General features: G+C 51.0%; 1 protein-coding gene across 1 annotated transcript in view; it reads left to right on the top strand.

The window, feature by feature from the left end:
• TMEM164 (transmembrane protein 164) overlaps positions 1 to 15,721 on the top strand; it is a 122,175-nt gene that overhangs the window by 92,031 nt on the left and 14,423 nt on the right. Inside the window, exon 4 of the mRNA XM_038748232.1 lies at positions 8,068 to 8,117. Within this exon, the coding sequence (XP_038604160.1) occupies positions 8,068 to 8,117 (50 nt within the window). The remainder of the gene's footprint in view (positions 1 to 8,067; positions 8,118 to 15,721) is intronic.

The following is a 15,721-nucleotide window of genomic DNA, read 5'->3' as shown; positions in this document are numbered from 1 at the left end:
CACTTCTGGAAGGGCAGAACCCTCGGTGCCGGGCAGGTGTGCCCATATGCAGTTGCCCCTGGGCGTTGCCAAGACGTGGAGTTTGAAACCAAGCACTCATGAATCCACCTGGCATCCGATCAGTGGTATTTATCAAGCCCTTATTGTGTACTGAACACTTGGGAGAGCACAGTAGAGTTGGCGGTCCCAACCCCTGTCCTCAAGGAGCTTAGATGCACTGTACGTATGCAGCGCCAGGAGTCTGTGCCTGGCCGGTTCAGCTTGGGTCCTGTTCAACAAGCTTCTTGACTGACTTGATTTTTACAGCGATCTCTACTGGGAGGTCCTGTCTCCTGGCCTACCTGTCAAATGATCTTTCTAAAAAGTACTTTTCTCAATTCCCAGGGTGTTCTCTGCTTGTACCTCTCCCTCACTGGGCGCCTTGTCCGAGTAAAGGTCAGAATGGGCGGTATTATTGCTCTTTAGTAGCATGGCCTTGAAAATAAGGACAAAATGTTCCAGCCCACGGATCTGGTACCTGCCTCGTATGTGAATCAAATAACGGAATGAGTGAAATTGGCATTATCTTCCATTGGCCCAGCATGAATCTGGGAAATTAGGCAAATAGGCATTTCTAAGGCACTATTAGCATCTTTTGAGGAGGGGGAGGGAGAGGATGATGGGAAAGGGGGCTGCGGGCGAAGAGACACTTTCATTATTGTTCTAGAGGAAGTAATTCAAGCCCCTCGATGTCTCTCTCCATCTCCCTGTTCATTTTGAGACCTGTCCCCTGCAGTGCTTTCTCTTGATTGCCTTGGCTCGTCCTGCCCCAGTAGGCCTTGACAGTCCTTGTCCGTTGTCAGTGTTTCTTGCCTCACTGAGCACTGCACTGGCCCACAAAAGCAGCGTGGCCCAGTGGAAAGGGCCGAGATCTGCTAACCAGAGAGCCTGGATTTAAGTCCCGGCTTTACTGCTTGCCTTCTGGGTCACTTTGGCCAAGTCACTTCACTTCTCTGGGCCTCAGTTTCCTCATCTGTAGAAAGTAAGGATGAAGTACCTTCTCTCCCTCCTCCTCTTTAGACCGTGTGTACCACATCGGGGATCGGGACTGTGTCCAGTCTGATCATCTTGTGTCTCCCCCAGGGCTGAGTACAGTCTCTAGACTGTAAACTCGTTGTGGGCAGGGAACGTGCCTGCCAACTCTGTTATATTGTACTCTCCCAAGTGCTTAATACAGTACTCTACACATGGTAAAAGCTAAGTAAATACCACCGATCGATTGATTGGCACTTACTAAGCTCTTAATAATAATAATAATGGCATTTATTAAGCGCTTACTATGTGCAAAGCACTGTTCTAAGCGCTGGGGAGGTTACTAGGTGATCCGGTTGTCTCACGGGGGGCTCACAGTTTTAATTCCCATTTTACAGATGAGGTAACTGAGGCACATAGTCACACAGCTGACAGTTGGCTGAGTCGGGATTTGAACCCATAACCTCTGACTCCAAAGCCTGGGATCTTTCCACTGAGCCACGCTGCTTCTCAGTTGTTACTTAGAACTGGGTCCGGGGGAGTCACGACCCCCAGAATCAGTCACCATTTGGCAGATCACCTCGCTAAACCAGCGGCCGTATCTTTATCCATATAATAGTAATAATAATAATAATAATAATGATTGTGGTATGTAAGTGCTTACTATGTACCAGACATGGTACTAGGCGCTGGGGTAGATACAAGTTAGTCGGATTGGACACTGTCCTTGTCCCACATGGGGCTCACGATCTTATTCCCCATTTTATAGATGAGGGAATTGAGGCCCAGAGATAATAATAAAAATAATGATGGTATTTGTTAAGGGCTTACTATGTGCCAAGCACTGTTCTAAGCACTGGGGGAGATACAACATAATCAGGTTATCCCAAGTGGGGCTCACAGTCGTAATCCCCATTTTACCGATGAGGTAACTGAGGCACATAGAAGTTAAGGGAGTTGCCCAAAGTCACAAAGCTGATAAGTGGCGGAGCCAGGATTAGAACTCATGACCTCTGACTTGAAAGCCCATGCTCTGTCCAAAGTGCTGTGGGGCGGGGAGATGTGAAGTGACTTGCCCAAGGTCACACAGCAGACAAGTGGCAGAGACGGGATTTGGAACCCAGGTCCTTGTGACTCTAAGGTCCGGTCTCTAGCCACTGGGCCATGCTACTCCATTTTTTGCCCGAAGGAGAGACCGGCTGGGTGTATCTAAAGTTCTTAGTAGAAAGACCAAGGGAGCCTTTGTGGAGTCCTTGCGATTGGAGTTTGCTGAGACCATTCTCTGCTTAGTGGAAAACTGAGTTTGGGAGACAAGGTATGGAGACCTGAGTTCTAGTTCTGCTGCCGTTACTGGGGCAACCCCGAGGAGGGCAAATCCCTCGAGTCTTCTCTGGGTCTGGGTTTCCTCATTTGTAAAAAGGCTGTCTTCCTAGCGCGCTGCTGCTCTGAAGACACATTGAGATCACTGAGGCCAGAGGGTTTTGGAGAAATCAAAAGCCCTCCACAGTTCAAGGTGATCTTGCTGTTGAAATCATGCTGATATTTTCAGTGTTTTCTCGACTTAGCAGGGAAAGTAGTGAGTGTAGATTTGTTGCGGAGGCTCCTCGGTGTCCTTGAGAGGCTGTTGCTAAATATAACCGTCCCCATCGAAGCCAGGTTATTGAATTTCTGTTTAGATGGTGGCAACACAGACATCCGTTTTTACTTAACTATTGAGTGGGAATGATTAGATGAGGTGCCATTCTGGGACTGGTTATGGGAGCACAGTAATCCATTTTTACCTAACGAAGATTGAGTGGGAATAGTAAGCGAGGGGCTGTGCTGGAATTATGCAGCTAATGGAAGTTCAGGATGACTCGCGAGACTCCCATTTGAGCCCTGGAGAGTCTTAGGAAGGGCTAGGTGAGTCTCTGTGGCCTAGTGGATAGAGCACGGGCCTGGGACTCAGAAGGACCTGGGTTCTAATCCTGACTGTGCCTCTCGGCTGCTGTGTGACCTTAGGTAGGTCACTTAACTTCTCTGTGCCTCAGTTACCTCATCTGTAAAATGGAGATTGAGACCGGTAGCCCTTTGTGGGACAGGGACTGTGTCCAACCCAATTATCTTGTATCTACCCCAGTGCTTAGTACAGTGCCAGGTACACAGTAAGCTCTTTATCAAATACCTTAATTATTATTTTTATTATTATTAGCCCTTTGGGTTTGGAGCCTTCATGGAAAACTCATCCTATTGAGCAGAGGGTATTGGAGAGGGAACTGTTGTCGAGGACTGGAGGATGAAAATGTAGCATATCAGATCAGTCTGGGAATTCATGGTCAGGCAGTGGCTCCACATCCGAGACGGGAGCAAAGAAGGGTTTGAGGCGATGGGTGATTTAGTGTTCTCGGTTCAGTTCTCGGGTTAATCTCCACCCCTCCAACAATGCGGGTGTCCTAACTGGAGACTTAACCAGAGCACCCTTCGACTGGATTATGTGGCCCCAAAGCCGGTGTGGAGTGGTCCCCGGCTCAGGTCCAGCATATACCGGGCCTGCTTTGCCTCAAGTCCCCACCAAGATCTCTGGTTTTATCTGACCAGGAAGGCTTATCTGGCCACGACATGGGGCCCGACGGTGTGATGCTCTTTTTCTTTTCCTTCGGAGGTCTGACTGGGGTGGAACCTCCCTAGAATGTACCCCTCTCCCCTCCACCCCCATTTTGCTGCCCCTGGGAAGACTATAAGATTCTTTGGTGGTAGCAAAAGCGAGGGTGGACTGTATTTTTAGAATCCCAGGTCTGGATAGGACAACCTGGCAAAGCAGTTACGGCTTCTCTTTCTACCCCATTCCTACCCCTTTCCTAACTAACACTCTCCCCACAACTTCTCCTGTTCCCCTGTGTCTCAGGCCCAGCGTGTGCCAATAACTCACCCATTCACGAGTCCCCCTAACCTCAGATGGAGCCAAACGAAGGCAGCCAAAAAGAGCATGGAAAAAAGAGTCAAAGGAAATCCCATTGTTTGCTCCCACTACCTGATTTTCTTTAGACCTGGGCAACTGCGTTTTTTCAGATTGGGAAATGTTGGCCAGGGAAGATTTCCTTCTTGCATATTTTCAGGGGCAGTTTAATGCTGCAACAGTGGCTCTGAAGCATTCGATCCTCAGCACTCAAATTCAGCAGGCAAAATCGCCTTAGAGGAGGTGTAAGAAGGCTACTTTCCCATTCGGGTCAGGATGGGCAGGCGTTTCGGGGAGCCGCCAGATCCACAGACTGTGGAGCCCCCCAAGGCAGCTCAAAGTCTTTTTCCATGCACACCAGACTGGTGAAAATAACATTAATAACAATTGTGGCATTTTATAAGCGCTTACTATGTGCCAGGCACTGTTCTAAGCACTGAGGTAGGTACACGGTAATCGGGTTGGTAACAGACCCTGATCCCATGTGAGGCTCACAGTCTTAATCCCCATTTTCCAGATGCGGTAACTGAAGCCCAGAGAAGTGAAGTGACTTGTCCAAGGTCACCCAGCAGACAAGTGGCAGAGCTGGGATTAGAACCCATGACCTTCTGGCTCCCGGGCCCATGCTCTATCCACTAAGTGCTGCTTCCAGCCATGCTGGAAACGGGTCAGCTTCTTGAGGGTGGGGCTGCGGTCTGCCTACCTCCGGATTGTATTCTCCCAAGTGCGTAATATAGTGCTCTGCAAATAGTAAGTGCTCAGTAAATACCACTGATTGAACGCCAAGTCTGGGGTGACTTTTCCCCTCCACCCCATCCCACGCTTCATGCTGCTAAAGAAGCAGCATGGCTCAGTGGAAAGAGCACGGGCTTTGCAGTCAGAGGTCATGGGTTCAAATTCCGGCTCTGCCAACTGTCAGCTGTGTGACTTTGGGCAAGTCACATAACTTCTCTGTGCCTCAGTTACCTCATCTGTAAAATGGGGATGAAGACTGTGACCCCCCCGTGGGACAACCTGATCACCTTGTAACCTCCCCAGCGCTTAGAACAATGCTTTGCACATAGTAAGCGCTTAATAAATGCCATCATTATGCTGCTTGGCAACCAGGACCTGGGGCTTTGGGGAAACAATGACTGGGAGGAAAAACAGGTTTAGCAACTGCCTCTTTAAACCCCGCTGGGTGGAAGTTCTATTAATATGATTGAAGAATTTATGTTTCCATTTCTCCTCTGGGCCGAGAAGGGAGGGACCGTGCCGGGAAGCGCTAACTGGAGGAGGGGGAAGGTGGACCTGTCGTGCCGGGATGGAGCTAAGCGGGGATGCATGGAGTGGATTACCTCGCGCCTTCTCCTTCCTCCCCCCTTTTTGTCTGTTCCTCTCCCATCCCTTCTGGTGTCTGAGCCCACAGGATCTCCCTCTTTGTGCTCCCGTCTGGTTACCTTGGTAACTGGCTCCTCCGACCTGCGTTTTTGGAGGCCAGTATAGGGCTTTGGGGAGAGGATTAAACAGCAGCGCTCTCTGAGGTTTAGAAAACAGGGGCCGGGGGTAACTCGGTGGTTGGAGCAGGGTCCGCAAAGGCACATACATCCTACCCAGGTTGTGCTCCTTTGGGGCAGCTGGTCAGGAAACTGCCCAGACCCTGGAAGTCAGAGGCCCTGAGTTCTAGTCCTGGCTGTGCCATTTATCTGCTGTGTGACCTTAAGCAAGGCACTTAGTTTCTCTGGGCCTCAGTTCCCTCATCTGCCGAATGGGGATTCCATCCCTGTACCCCCTCCTACTTACTCTGGGAGCCCCATGTGGGATCCGATGATCTCATATCTACCCCAGCGCTTAGTACAGTGCTCGGCATGTCACAGATGTCATCATTATTACTGACCTATCACTCACTATATGGCGAGTTAGGGAGAATGAGACTCAGCACCTGCCTTTAAAGTGTTCCTGGGTGAGAGGGGACAGATATGCACGCCCAGACCCGAGAGAGGCATGACCAAGGCATGGGATATAGAGAAATATTTCCACTTGAGCTTTCTGGAGGAGCACTGGAATGGATGGGGTGATGAGAGGCAGATGGAGTTAATCAGTGAAAGCTTCTTGGAGGAGGCGAGCAAATCCACTCAGTCCTCGCCCCCCTGCCCAGGGCGTGATTCAGGGTGGGTTCCAAGGGTGAGCATGAAAGACAGCTACCTCAGGGCCCAGGTCCGGGGGTGGGATGGAGGGTAGGCAAGCAGGAGCCCTCGCAACTCTGCCAGGTCTTTCCATCCGGGACTTTCAAAACACGGAATTTTGAGATCAGCTCATTGCAGAGATTGTGGGTGGATGGCCTAAATCCACGTGTGCTTGTTTTTCTTATAGTCTTGACATAGGATTGAGTGGGCTTACATACATGACATAGCATGATTTTAGACTGTCAGTTCATTCTGGGCAGGGAATGTGACTACCAATTCTATTACATTGTTTTCTTCCAAGCTCTTGGTATAATTCTCTGCACACAGAAAGAGCTCAAGAAATACCACTGATGGATGTAGGACATCACTAGGTTACATCCTGTATGCAGCATAACAGGTGCCAGGGTGGCTACTCTTGGGAGGGGGGGCCAGTTTTTTTTCCCCTCCCCTGGGAGATAATAATGATAATAATAATTTTTAAAAATTGTGGTATGTAAGTGCTTACTATATGCCAGCCACTGAAATAAGCACTAGGGTAGTACAAGCAAAGTGGATTGGACACAGTCCCTTTCCGACATGGGGCTCACAGTCTTAACCCATTTTATAGATGAAGCGATTGAGGCCCAGAGAAGTGACATGACTTGCCCCTGGTCACAACTCAGTGGCCCAGTGGCAGAGCCAGGACTAGAACCCAGGTCCTTCTGACTCACAGGCCCGTGCTTTCTCCACTAGGCCACATTGGGATAAAATGACCAAAGTTGACTTGGTTATTATGAGATCATATGCAAACTGCATAGAGAAGATGAGACCCTTCATCCGGGGTCCACTTAATAATAATGATAATAATAATTGTGGTATTTTTTAAGTGCTTATTCTGTGTCAAGCACTGTACTAAGTGCTGGGGTGGATACAAGCAAATCAGTTTGGACACAGTCTCTGTCCCATATGGGGTTCACAGTCTCAATCCCCATTTTACGGATGAGGTAACTGAGGCCCAGAGACGTGAAGTGACTTGCCTGAGGTCACACAGCAGATGTGTGGTGGAGCCGGAATTAGAACCAATGACCTTTTGACCCCCAAGCTAGTCGGCTGCCTTGGGACAATCCCCATGCTTCCAACAGAGGTACCTAAAGGAGGCTGCCCCGTGGGCTGGAGGTTAAAAGAGCAGGAGGAGCTACAGGCTCCTTTACAGTCCTGCTCTGCTCTTAGAGAAGCAGCGTGACTCAGTGGAAAGAGCCTGGACTTTGGAGTCAGAGGTCATGGGTTCTAATGCAGCCTCCTCCACTTGTCAGCTGTGTGACTTTGGGCAAGTCATTTAACTTCTCTGTGCCTCAGTTACCTCAACTGTAAAATGGGGATTAATACTGTGAGCCCCCTGTGGGACAACCTGATCACCTTGTAACCTCCCCAGCGCTTAGAACAGTGCTTTGCACATAGTAAGCGCTTAATAAATGCCATTATTATTATTATTATTGGCTTTCCAAAGCCAGTTGCCGGAATCCTCTTCCCCAGCTGAGCTCCAGCGGTTCTGGCCCGTTCCCAGCGCGATTCTTGCCTCGCTGGCCCTGGGCCTCCAAGGACATCTTCTGGCCTGAGCCCCGTCTCCCCGTCCTAGGTGGGACTCACTCAAGCACGTGGGGGAGGGCTCTGCATCCCTTCTCCCCATCAAAGAGGAGAACTGTGGTCCAGCTGGGTGATCAGTCAGGTGCTTAACATGTGTGCAAAGCACTGTACTAAGCGCTTGGGAGAGGGCAGTCTAGATAGATACACACTATTCGGGATAACTGTTTCCTGCCGGGTGACAGCTGGACCCAGAGGAGGGGAGGAAGCAGTGTTAGGAGCCAGACCACCCCACAGAGGGAAGATTATCTCTCTGCTCTGGGCTTGAGAAGGTTGAAGTCCCCCCCGCCTCCCAGCCACTCCTGACAAGCACACTCACTTGTTCTCTGTTTTCAGATCTACCTCCTGGCCTGTCCTCCCTGCCGGAGTGCAGCTGTCCTTTTCAGGTAAGAGGAAAACGATGTTTGGGTTTGTACTTTAAAAACAATCCCATGAGAAGGCCTCTCAGCTCCCTCCGGGGTGGTCCCCTGTGTGGTGTACCCTGCCCCCAACCCAAGCCCAGTGGCCTCTGTCTTCCCATCCGGCCCCTCCTCTGGGCTCCTCACGCAGAGTCAGCCTGCCTGCCTGCCTGCCTTGGGGTGGGAAAGGTCAATCCGTCTATCAATTGTATTTACCGACAGTTTAGGAGAGAACAATATAAGGTGAAGACAGGGATGGAGGGACTTTCCCCTGGCCGTTGCCTGGCCTCTCTTGCCCCCACAGCTCTTGACCCTGCTAAGATCACTTCCCACACCTCAGTGGGAATGCTGGTCCCCAGAGCAATCCTTTGCTGCCGTGTTTTGTTTTAATGAGACTTAACTTTAATGAGGCCACAAGTTTTAGGATGCTGTAGAGGAGGAGGGAACCCCAGATAAACGGAGTGCCCAGCCAATCAACTGTATTTATTGAGTGCTTATTGTGTATAGAGCACTGTACTAAGCGTTTGAGAGAGTACAGCATAACAAAGTTGGTAGACAAGCTCCCTGCCGTAACGAGCTTGCAGTCCAGAGGGGAAGACAGACGTTAATATAAATACATAAATTATGGATACGTACATAAGTGCTGAGGGAGGGGTTATAAAGGGAGCAAATCAAAGTGCAAGGGTGACGCAGAAGGTTGTGGGAGATAGAGGAAGTGGGGGCTTAGGGAAGACCTCTTGGAGGAGATGGGCCTTTAATAAGGCTTTGAAGGTGCGGAGAGTGATATGAAGAGGGAGGGTGTTCCAGGCCAGAGGTGGGATGCGAGCGAGAGGTTGGTGGTGAGATAGATGAGATGGAGGTGCAGTGGGTATATGGCTTTAGTTCATGTACTGTGTATAGCTTTAATTCTGTTTGTTCTGACGATTTTGACACCTGTCTACATGTTTTGTTTTGTTGTCTGTCTCCTCCTTCTAGACTGTGAGCCCATTGTTGGGTAGGGACCGTCCCTATACGTTGCCGACTTGTACTTCCCAAGTGCTTAGTACAGTGCTCTGCACACAGTAAGCGCTCAATAAATGCGATTGAATAAATGAATGAATGGGTAGATTGGCCCAGACCAGGCCTCTAGCCTCTGAAAAGCCGTTCGCCCCGAGAGCCCCTCCCAGCTCAAGGTTTTTATCTAAGCCTCCAACAAGGAGCCGGTTTCCCTTCTGGTCCCCTGCTCGGACTCAGAGTGTCAGATTCAATCAGTCGGTCAATCAGTGGTACTAATTGAGTGTTTACTGTGTGCAGAGCACTGTACTAAGCGCTTGGGAGAGTACAGCACAACAGTATAACGGACACACTCCCCCGCCCACGATTCCAGGTGAAGCAGGAGCCTGATCTTCCCTGATATGAGGCTGGGAGTCCTGGGGTGTGTGGGCCGGGGCGGGGCGGTGGTTTCTGAGCAGTGTGAGGAGGTGGGAGTGGTGCAGTCAGTCCTTGGGATGACAGGGCCCCTCTGATCTGGGATGTCTGGCCTTGTCCCCCTCCCAGTCACGGACCCCGGTGGTTCCCCGGTCAGGGCTGGCTTCAGGCACCTTGCTGCCTCAAGCCAGGGAAACACTGGCTGCCACCTCCTCCTGGGGCCTAGGGCATCGTCCTGCGATGTTGCATGTGCGTGCAGCATAACAGAATGTAATGATGTCAGGTGGAAATCTAGACGAGCCCCCGACCCTGGGACGTTTCTCCAGGTGGGCCCCTGACCCACCCGCAGAACTCAGCTGCTCCAGAGCCATCGCGTTCTTCCCCGCTCCCCCAGGTCTCTGTTACCTCAGGAGCTGGCGTGGACGCAGGTTAGACGGTCTTAATTCTTCCACTATCCCCACTGTTGCGTAGGGACTGTCTCTATATGTTGCCAACTTGTACTTCCCAGGCGCTTAGTACAGTGCTCTGCACACAGTAAGCGCTCAATAAATACGATTGATTGATTTGATTGATTGATCTCTGTCCCCTCCGCCATTGTGCCCTCACCGCTGCTCCTCTCATGCCAGGCCACTGCCCCGCCGATATGGCATCCACATGCCATGTTCGCCTCCCTCTGGCATCGTGCTCCCGCTGTACCACACCACCATTTCATCAGGCTTTGTGCCCTGTGGCGGTTACCTCCCTCGCATAGGGTCTGAAGGTGACCCTGCACCTGGCACAGTTGGCAGGGAACTTGGCAGGGCTAACTGGCGGAGCCCCGGGGCCTCTGGCCGAACTCAGCCTCTTAAGGCTAAGCTGGCAGATGCGAACGGGAGCTTCCTTTTTTGAGGGAAGAGAGGGGCTGCCCAGCAGGCCGATTCCTTCAGTTCAGTGGGTTGGAATGATTTGCTCTGAGAAGCTTTTCTAACTGTTGGCATGGAGGGTCAGTGGGGAGAATCCTGGAGATACTGGGAAATGAATGGGGGCCATATCCCCATCTGCCCTTATGAGCTGTGACCCCAGAGCTCTGCTTTGCAAGGAACGCTACTTGTACTGCTGAGTGAGAAGCAGTGTGCCTAGTGGATAGAGCCCAGGCCTAGGAGTCCGAAGGACCTGGTTTCTAATCCCAATTCCACCACTTGTCTGCTGAGTGACCCAGGGCAAGTCATTTCACTTCTCAGTGCCTCAGTTACCTCATCTGTAAAATGGGGATTAAGACTGTGGGCCCCATGTGGTACAGGGACTGTGTCCAACCTGAGTAGCCTGCATCCACCCCAGTGCCGGGCACACAGTAAGCGCCTAACAAAATACTGTTTAAAAAGAAAAAAAAAAGTACTTCCCAGGAAAGTTCTTGATCCAGGCACCCAGCGAAGGTCAAACCTGTCAGGTTTGCAGAGGCCAAAGTAATCTTTTTGTGTGCCTTAGACAAATGTTGGGTCTCTTCAAGATAAGGGTTGTTTCCTGTTAGTCGTTTGCTAAACCACTTCAAATTGTATTAGTTCCCCCGCTCTGTATCGATCAGCTGCCGAAGGGCTTCCAGGAGTGCAGCTCCAGGGCCATTCTAATCCTCCCCTGCAGGAAGCTGAAAACCCCTCATCTCCAAAACTCCTCATCTCCAGGTCCCAGCCCCAAAGAGCTAGGGTCTTTCAGGGGGCCTGGCACGGGCTGAGGCCAGAGAGAGGTGACGGTGGGGGAGGGAAGGCCATTTCCCAGGTTGGGGCCCCTGTCACAGAAGCCACCGAGGGCAGCTGTGCCCAGCGGGCTCAGCCAGCCTCCGGAGCCTAGGGGCCCGGCAGCTTCTTCTTTTAGACTGTGAGCCCACTGTTGGGTAGGGACTGTCTCTATATGTTGCCAACTTGTACTTCCCAAGCGCTTAGTACAGTGCTGTGCACACAGTCAGCGCTCAATAAATACGATTGATGATGATGATGATCCTGCCCTCAAGAACCCCCTCTCCCCCTCAGATGTGTCCCTGGCCCCTGGGTGGTCTGATGTTCATGCAGTGTCCAGTCTGACCCTGAGGCCTCTCCTCCCCTACTCCAGAAAGTTGCCCACTTTAAGCTGAGAGCTATAGAATGGCAACTCCACCTGTCAAAACCAGCTTTGTCCCCTTGCCCTACACTTGGGCTTGTGCAAAGCCAGCGTCTCCTTGGAAACTGCATTGTGGTCGCTGTCCCTGATTGTGGGGTGGGGGAGAGAAACGGGAAGAGGAAGAGAGAGACAGAGAGAGAGATGGCCCACCACCTCCACACTTTCAATCAGTCATATTTGTTGAGCGCTTACTGTGTCAAGAGCACTGTACAAAGAGCTTGGGTAGGCATGATGTAACAGAGTTGGTAGACACATTCCCTGCCCACAGTGAGTTTGCGGTAGAGAGGGAAAGATAGACATTAATATGTCAATAAATTATGGATACAGACATTACTGTTATAGGGCCCAGGATGGCGTGAATGAAGGGAGCAAATCAGGGTGATACAGAAAGGAGTGGGAGAAAAGGAAATGAAGGCTTAGTCAGGGAAGGCCTCTTGGAGGAGATGGGCCCTCAGTGAGGCTTTGTGCTTAGGGTCACTTTTTGCTCATGTCAAAGTCAGTCATTCTATTGTATTTACTGAGCGCTTACCATGTGCAGAGCACTGTAGTAAGCGCTTGGGAGAGTACAATATAACAGTATAACAGACATATTCCCTGCCCACAATGAACTCACAGTCTAGAGTCCAACCAAGCCAACAGGAGCCTCCTGGCCCACTGAGACTTGGCCAGTTGACTGTCTGGGAAGAGATCAGGGTAAACTGATCACTTCCCTTAGTCCCTGACGTGATCCCGGAAGGTCCCAAGACCTTAGGTGGGCTATCCAGTTCTACCTGTTGAGGGCTACAACCCTGGGAATTTGTGGAAGATGCGGTGATGGCTATCTCTGGAGAGCTACCACAACAGGCCGGCCTCTCGTCAGTCTTGGATGGGGCTCCTTGTAGCAGTGTCCAGTACCGCGGGGCCCGGTAATACCAGACGTCCAGTATTACACTGCTCCTGGAGCCTAGATGCTTCTTGTGAGCAGGGGCCGGGTCACTTGGTTATTCTGAGCTTCCCAAACACCTTGTACAGTGCACTGCGCCGCTTCGCCGCTTTTTGAGGTTCATTCCATCCCTGTCTCCTATCCCTTTCAGCTTCGATCGACTCCCTCTCTGGCGTTTGAACTTCCAGCATTGAATGGATGATTTGGGTTAGTTAGACAAGCACAGTAATAGGGGAATGCCAAAGGAAGAAGGCAGTGACGGGTAAATTCTTTTTTTTCCCCCCTCACAGGGCAGTCTTGTCTGCCAAGCAGCGGCTGCAGGCCAAACAGCCTCCCATTCAGCCCAAGAGAGTGCAGCCACTGCAGCCACAAATAATTATTGAGTGCCGCAGCCGGTTGGGCTATGGGGGGAGGTTGGAGAGGACTCAGAGTCTGCACCAGAGCCTGGCTCAGGGGGGTGACTGGCAGACCTCCCAAAAGAAGGGCTTGCCCCTCCATGGGCCAGGCTCAGCCTTGGGCAAGCACTCCTCTTCCCGCCTCTGCTGGAAGCCCTTGGGCAGCTGCCCCATCTGCCCAGTGGTTAAAGTAGCTTTGAAGAAGCCTCCTTTTCTGACCCGAATCTTCTTGGGGCAAGAAGGGTAGTGGCCACCTTGAATTGTGCTGGCAAATCCCTGCCACCCACCTGCCCTCTCTCCCCCGAGGGCTGCAGCCCAAGGCGGGAGAACGGGAATTCAGCGAAACCTTGTTAAATCAGCCCCCGCCTAAATGGAATTTTGATTAGCGTGGGATTTATCCTCTGTACCTTCCAGTTTTCCCTCTGCAGATGCCAGGGGTATCTGGCACCAGGGTAAGCCAGGTCTTAGTCTTCCTGGGACAGCACTGGTATTAACAAGGCTGCAGGGAAATATGCAGAAGCAGCCAGATTGTTGGGGAAGGTGTCGGAGGAGAGAATCCTCTACCTCAAGGGCTGGTGGAAGAAGAATGGGACCCAGTGTCTGGAGACTTAACCTCTCTGTGCCTCAGTTTTCTCATCTGTAAAATGGGGATAAGATACCTCTTCTCCCTCCCTCTTTGACTGAGCCATATGTGGGACAGGAACTTTATTCAGTCTGATGTAGTGTGTGGGCCCCAGGGCTTGGCAAATAGTAAGCACACAATTCATTGCTCTCAATCAATCAGTAGTATTTATTGAGTGATGATAATAATGATGATGGTATTTGCCAAGCGTTTATTTTGTGCCAAGCACTGTTCTAAGCACAGGGGGAGATACAAGGCAATCAGGTTGTCCCACGTGGGGCTCACAGTCTTAGTCCCCTTTTTACAGATGAGGTAACTGAGGCACAGAGAAGTTACATGACTTGCCCCAGGTTACACAGCTGACAGGTGGCGGAGCCGGGATTAGAACCCACATCCTCAGACTCCCAAGCCCAGGCTCTTTCCACTAAGCCACACTACTTCTCCCGCTGCTTACTATGTACCGAGCAGTGTACTAAGCACTTGAGCAAGTACAACACAACAGAGCTAGCAGATGCGTTCCCTGTCCACAATGACCTTACAGCCTAGGGGGGGAAGCGGACATTAATATAAATAAACAACTTACAATATATAATTTCAAAGATAAGTGTCGTGAGGTGTTACTGCGATTAACATTAGAAGTAAAGCACTTCCTGTCATCCCTACTGCCATGGAGAGATTTAAAGAGATAATGAAAGAAAGAGGCCAGTAGAGACAACAGGAAGGGGTGAAGCTTAGGACTCAGGGAAGATGGATGCCCACCAAACGGGTAAAGCGGCATGTAAAAAAGAATTCAATCATTCGTGTCCCTCCCCTGCTCCCTAAATCCAGCTGAGTGAGATTTTACTCTGCAGGTACCAGAAATACTGACAAACTTTCTCGCATAGTTCTTGCTCCCACCTGCACACCCACACCCACTCCCACACGCACAAGTCCCTGAGGGCCCAGGGTGGGTGAAGGGAGGGGAGACTGGGCAGGGAGTGCGTGTTTGGGGAACTGTTATCTGGTGGCCGTGGGTCATTGAACAGGGAAGTGGGAAACCACCAGCTGCTGCTGTTAGGAGTTGCACTGTCTCCCGCGGAAGGAGCCTGATGTTCGTGCTGTTTCTGCATTCCGGGGAGAGATAGTATCTGGGCCACCCTCTCAGCTCTTCCCTCCTTGGGGAGAGTGAAGCTGCAAGTGGTCAGAAGAGTCTCGCCTGAAAGGGTGGAGTCCTGCCCATCAGCCAGCCATAGGCCTCAGCTCCTGCTGCCGAGGAGCAGCACTGTGCACAGCTCAGTGCCCACGTGCCGGTGCCCCAGTCAGCAGACCTCAGTTCCGCCAGCCCGAGAAGGGACCTGGGTTCACCTTCTAGGGGGTGATGGTACGGGTGCATCTCCCCAAGAGTAAATCTTGTCCACACCAGGCCGGTCTTGCCTTGCCTGGCCTGGCTCTTCCTTTGCCCCCCACCCCCGGGTTGCAGGCATCCCGCAAGGCTCAGTTCTGAGTTGTACGGTCACTTCCTTGGGAAGCGTGCCACTCAATCAATGAATCAATCAATCGTATTTATTGAACGCTTACTGTGTGCAGAGCACTGTACTAAGCGCTTGGGAAGTACAAGTTGGCAACATATAGAGACAGTCCCGACCCAACAGTGGGCTCACAGTCTAGAAGGGGGAGACAAAATAAAATAAATAGAATAGATATGTACAAGTAAGATAAATAAATAAATAAATAGATTAATAAATATGTACAAACATATATACATATATACAGGTGCTGTGGGGAAGGGAAGGAGGTAAGATGGGGGGGATGGCTTTACTACCTCTTTGTGGATGACTCCCAAGTCTACTTTGCTAGCCCTGACCTCTCTCCTTCTCTGTAATCTCCCATTTCCCCCTATCTCCAGGACCTCTCTCTCTCTCTGAGGTTGTCCCACATGCCCCTCAAGCACAATATGTTCAAAACAGAACTCCTCATCTTCCTTCCCATATCTTCTCCACCTAACTTTTGCCGTCTCAAGCGACAACACTACCATCTCTCTAGCCCGGAAGATTTGGCATTTTCCTTGATTCTTCCCTTTCTTTCCACCCCCCCCCATCTCCAGTCTGTCCCCAAACCCTGACAGTTCCTCATCTTC

This window comes from Tachyglossus aculeatus, chromosome 6 (assembly GCF_015852505.1).
Source record: "Tachyglossus aculeatus isolate mTacAcu1 chromosome 6, mTacAcu1.pri, whole genome shotgun sequence".
NCBI classification, from domain to species: Eukaryota; Metazoa; Chordata; class Mammalia; order Monotremata; family Tachyglossidae; genus Tachyglossus; species Tachyglossus aculeatus.
The sequence above is the reverse complement of the archived record's forward strand: the minus strand, read 5'-3'. Positions and strand labels throughout refer to the sequence as shown.